Source organism: Octopus sinensis, linkage group LG1 (genome assembly GCF_006345805.1).
Source record: "Octopus sinensis linkage group LG1, ASM634580v1, whole genome shotgun sequence".
Taxonomy (NCBI): Eukaryota; Metazoa; Mollusca; class Cephalopoda; order Octopoda; family Octopodidae; genus Octopus; species Octopus sinensis.
In genome coordinates this window covers 98778268-98784267 of record NC_042997.1, presented here as the reverse complement: position 1 = coordinate 98784267, position 6000 = coordinate 98778268, and the positions used below count along the sequence as shown (strand labels likewise).

Here is a 6000-nt window from a genome sequence, read left to right as displayed (position 1 = left end):
CATATTTTGCACATAAATTTACTGAATCACAATTAAAGGAGTGGTAACAACACATGTAATTATGTGACTTTGATACCTTTCTTAAATATATTAGTGACGTTGGATAGCATGGGGAAATTGAGATCACGGTAGGGGTCCGGTTGTCGGGAATATATACTTTCACATGACGATGCTTGCACAAGCATATATAAACGAATCATCTCATTTGCTTCTTTTAACAAAGCAAATTTGCCCAGAATTTCAGATTGAGCGTGGAGGGGGGAGAAGAGAAAATGAGGAGAGATAATTGAAATTTGTCATATCATATCCTCTCTCAAATATATAATCGAATTAAATTTTGCAAAAAAGGATTGCATTCGTAAGCTAGGACCATGTGCTGCGAACTTGTTTCACAGACCGAATATACATAGAAGTCATAAAGTTAATGAAACACCGTTCACCTTAGTAATGTAAAGTAATTTAGAGAGATTTCCGGTTAACATATCTACGTATTTTGCATTAAAATATTTTTTTGCAAAAATGCGCAAGATGCAGTTAGTTCTCATTCCTGTATTTTCTGCTACAATATACAGGAAATAGATCTTTCACATCTTCCTCTCCAAATCAATTGAAGCAATGCTGTATGAATAGAAACAGGTTATATTAACAATATTTAAATTCTCAATATGTGTATATCTATGTGAGTGTGTATATATCTATCTATCTATCTATCTGTCTGTCTGCGTATTTTCTATATGTATGTATGCATGTGTGTATGTATGTATGAATGTATATACATATATATATATATATATATATATATATATATATATATATATATATATATATATATATAAGTAAATGTACGTATGTATGTATGTAGCTATGTAGGTATGTGTGTATTTCAGTATACATGTATTAATAACAGAAATGAGATATTTTGCAGATATAGATGTATTTTTTGTGTAATGGTTTTTAGTTGAATACTCTGTTTATGAGATACTCACATATATGAAACAACAATATATTAGAATATAAATATGGCTACGACGAAAAGAGAACCTGGAAACCAAATATTTTTACTCCTGGTACGAATGTCTTTCTAAGTGTGGCATATACATGCAGTTATGTATGTACAATGAGTATAGCCAGTGCATATATTTTCGAGTGTCTTTTCGTTTCAGCTATATACATATATGTGTATTTACGTAAGTATGTATATGTGGGTGCGCGTGTGCATATATATATATACATGCATACATATATATATATATATTATATATATATATATATATATATATATATATATGTATGTATCTATTTATATGTATGCGTATAAATACACATACGTGTATATATATATATATATAAATACACATACGTGTGTATATATATATATATATATATATATATATATATATATTTGTTTTATGTATGCATATATACACGTGCTCTATGCCGGTAGATGTGTCCGAGTAACTTTTCATACAGAATATATATACAATTGATACAACCATTTTGTGACGTTAATAATGTTTATATGTTCACTAAAACCTCTCCATTTCATGGTGACTTGTTTCTTCTTCTTCGTCTTCTTCAGGACCCTCACACTCATCTTCAGCTGCATCTAGTCAAATACGTGGCTGTTCAGCCGTTGGCGAAAATGTGAGTTCAGTAGACATTGAATTGTTACTGGAGTTCACACTTCGACTGCGACGTAAGTTTGACTGCTTCCGGCGAAACGACCTTCGGAAATGCTGGATTTGATTGGATGAATCGTGTGTGTACTCATAAGTGAAACCACCTATGATACCTCCTAACATCGGACCAACCCAATATACCTGTAAAAAAAAGAAAGTAAGTAATTAAAAATGGATAGTACAAAATTGATGGCAGGTGTTGGGCGTATTATGAGAGCGACGGGATGAAAGTCTCTAGCATTAATAATTTATGAATTTGTCGAATATTTAATTGTATTAATTTCCTTTCACAGTAAAGCATGCGACTTTGTAATTAGAGGATGGTTTGATAGAGACTACGTGAATAGAAACGTTGAATAGAATCAGCAATTGAATTATTTAAAAAATTTTAGTTTACGGCAATTAAACTTCATTTCTATTGTTCTTATATAGAAAAAAAGGTATGAATAAATAATGGTATTGTCTTTTTCTTGCAAAGTAAACATTTTCTTGTATTTCTGAGTAAGGGAGGAAAACTAAGAAAGTGTAACGTCTAAATGATTACCGAGAGATAATTTAACTTAAATGGCGTATAAATTAGCTTCATTTGAGAAAAAAAGTGCATTTTTATGGTTTCTGGAGTTTCGTAAGCTTCATAGTGCGACAGTCAAAATGAAGTACCAGCAATAATACTTCGAAAACAGGTTCAGGTCTCGAAGAACTACCATTGAAAATATATTTCTTCATGATGTGTATTGAAGGAGAGTGAGTTTGGGGGGAATTATTTCTTTTGAAACTATACACATTGGAAGTTTTATATTTCACTGAAAAAGGGAAAATTAGTCATTTCGTGGGTGTTATGTTCGAAGCAATTTTTAAAAATTTCAATATACCTCAGTCTAATTTTCAGATTATAAAACAATAAATTACTCTAAATCGCGTTCGCATTCAGATTGGTAAAATATAACCATTTCGAAATGTCAGATAATATAATTATGGTCATAACACGGTGACAATTAATCGCATAGAAATGAACGGCCTCTAAATTGTACACTATCCAACTATCTTAAAAATTTTAGACGTTTAAGTTTTCGCTACATTTCCGGGAAAAAATATTTGGGAAAGCTCTTCTTTAATCTTCTTAAACATAACATCACAAAATAATCGTTTTATAAAATATTAGTATAAAGCCGGAATTTAGAAGTATTTCTTTTGTTTCATGAAGTTGATTTTTTTCCCATCTGTAAGCTGATTAATCTATCGCAAGTTTTACTGTTTTGACGTATGAATATTTACTGTCTGTCAAGTGAAATCAACAAATGGCAAAATGATGCAGTGAAATCAAAAAATCAACGTAACACATATCCTCGCAAGCACACATATACATACGTGTACACGCATGCACATATATACACAAAGTAACACACGCGCGCGCATGCACACACATACACACACACACACACACACACATACACACACATCGGCGTACGAAGTTGCTAATACCAGGTTCACAGATTTCGTTGTCTAATTAAGTTTGAAAATTATAAAACTGCACGGCTGAGTCAATTTTTTTCTGTTTATTGTTTTGCTTTTAATTTTGTTGAATATAATTTTCAATTAATACGAAGGCAACATTCTAAAATACATATACTCTATTTTGATGGAGAGGCATTAATCAAGAAGAATATATTAACATTTTCAATGTTAAATATGTATATTTTATATTTTGCACTACATATAGTAAATCACAATAGAAAGATTAAGTAAGAAATAGACTGTCTTACTTTCATCTTTGATATATAAAACATTGTCTACTGTATAGCTCGGAGATTACATGCTTGTCTTTGTAAATGCAGAATAAATCTAATTTAGCCGAATGAATGAAATATGTTTCTTTAGCGGTAGCAATATTGGATTATTATCTAATGAAATCCTGTGAACTAATATGATTATCGTCTGCATAGAAGATCACTTCAGGAAGAAGAGTTGATAATTTAGTTATCTGTAATATAGTGTACAGTCCGAAACAGCATCTTCATAAAGTCTCATCTAAATACTTCATATGAGTTTCCTAATTTTACACGAACTCGCTTGACTTTAGCGTGAAATGGAAAAGTGGTTTTAAGTATCCCTCACAGAATCACTTTTTTTTATCTTGGATAAGAATTTCTACACTTGTTGAACTAATGATACCGAGCAGGTAACTATAGGTTGTTTCTCGGTTATTGTTTTCGTTCATTTCAACAATCATGATTAATTAAGCAAACATAATCTGAGACGTAGACAGAAGTCAGCTAAATTGCGTAAAATGCGAGCAAAATGAATATACAGTAGATATCGCTTTATATTTAGAAAGAGGATGGTACTATCTGTTTCATAAAACTTCATATGATAGCCATCTTTGTATAAAATAGAATGCACACTTCAACGGAATCAATAAAATTACGATGTTAATGTGTGTTCCTGTGATATTTAGTGTTCTAAAATGAAAATAAATACTATCAAGAAGTGAATTCGTATCACAAACACATATGACCGAGAAATTATCTTATATTATTCTATGCATTAAGCTTATAAATAAGCTTAATACTTGCAAGCATAGAATAATGTTAGATAATTTGCGTTGGTATATGTGTTTGTGTTTGTGAAAGAAAGAGAAAGAGTTGGGAATAGTTGAACGTACCTGAGAAAGAAAAGCATGTAGAATATAGGAAAAGATAATTTAATAAACTCGCAAAACAAGATTAAAAACTACGAATTTACTTTAATTAAATATGCATTTCCTTCAATCGGAATACATGAATCTGTTTATAGTTTATATTCCTTTACTTTTTACTTTTTTATTATTTTCAGTCGTTGCATTGGAGCCGTACAAAAGTACCACTTCAAACATTAAGTAAATGATATTATTCTCTGCACTTACTTCAGCCTCGTATTTGTTTATCGAAATCTATTGCTAATCTGCGAATGTACGAGATATGAAGGGCAACGGTATAGACAAACCGAAGGCGGTGAGCTGGCAGAAACCTTAGCATTGCAACCGTGATAAAGAGTACCTTTTTCCAGTTTTCAATTTGTTCGTCTATCTTGGACGGTAGTGTGATTTGATGGAATTTCTCAGAATTCGATCGACAGTAGTCTCTTCACAAAGTTTTGATTAGAAGTGACAACAAATTGTTAATTATGGTTATATTAGTAATGAACATGTAAATTTACCTCAACCATAATCAGTATGAATTCATATTTTGTAATGAATACAGTTTTCTCGTATTATGGACTCTATAAAGATGTAAAAAAATCAGTGTTAAATTAAAATAGTTGCAACATGAAGGAAATATTGAAACTACTGTTTTGTTGTCTTGAAGAAGACCATCAATTATTTATTGCTGCATTGATACAATAATCTATTGAGCTTTACTATGATGTTGTATATTGTTGATATCACATCAAGATATGATCCATATGTCTGAAGATTGTTACCTGTTAGTTCAGCAAGTAGATAATTTTCCTCGCGATCGTGATTCCATGTATGGTTACTCGACATACTTTGTTACTTTAACGCATAATTACCACAAAATTTATCACGATATGTGTGACGCTGCTTCAAATAGTTTGATGCGTTCTAAATTTTTATTTTATGTTATTGTATTCTGTTAAAGGAATGTAAGATACTTCTCGTAGCTGGCAGTAATTTTGAAAAAGGCGTGTCTTCGCGTACTTGACCTCACTTGCAGATATTATACTACCCGAATGCTTTCCCCAATAACATGCTAAACGAATCTAGAATTTCGTAAAATCATAAAGCTGATAGAGAAAATGCCTGTGACTTCCTGAGTGAAATATTCTGACATAATTGAAGAAACTAAAAAATAATGGAAGAAAAATTTTTTAAAAATAAAACTAGAAAAAAATCTATGCTCTCGTAAAATAGAAAATGCAGCGAGTTAAAAGTAGCTGGCAGTAACAATGATAATAAATTGTTAGAGAGACTGACGTTACAACTGTTCTAAAACATAAGAGTATTACGAAAATAATGAGAGGAGAAAAGATAATGGAGAAATATAATACAAAAAATAAAAGATAGGAAGAAAAGCTGTAAAAGAAAATGGAAGAAAATGAAATAAAAATGTGATAGGTTGAACAAAATATGAAAATAAAGAAAAAATACAGAAAAAAACAAAACATAAAGCGAAATTAAAAGAATATAAAAGAATTTCATTAAAAAGCACTATAAAATAATATAGTCAATAGAAAAATTATCTATTGAAGTGAAAATGGATATCACGTGTTGGAAACACGTGATGTCCATTTAATGTGGACAGTACATGTTTATAGTGTTCTT

General features: G+C 30.6%; 1 protein-coding gene across 1 annotated transcript in view; it reads right to left on the bottom strand.

Moving 5' to 3' along the window:
- Window positions 1-1388: 1388 nt before the first annotated feature.
- The window catches only part of LOC115214101 (aquaporin-4-like), a 284398-nt gene continuing 279786 nt past the window's right edge, over window positions 1389-6000 (bottom strand). Inside the window, exon 3 of the mRNA XM_029783158.2 lies at window positions 1389-1820. Coding sequence (XP_029639018.1) covers window positions 1611-1820 — 210 coding nt within the window. The 3' untranslated portion in view covers window positions 1389-1610. The remainder of the gene's footprint in view (window positions 1821-6000) is intronic.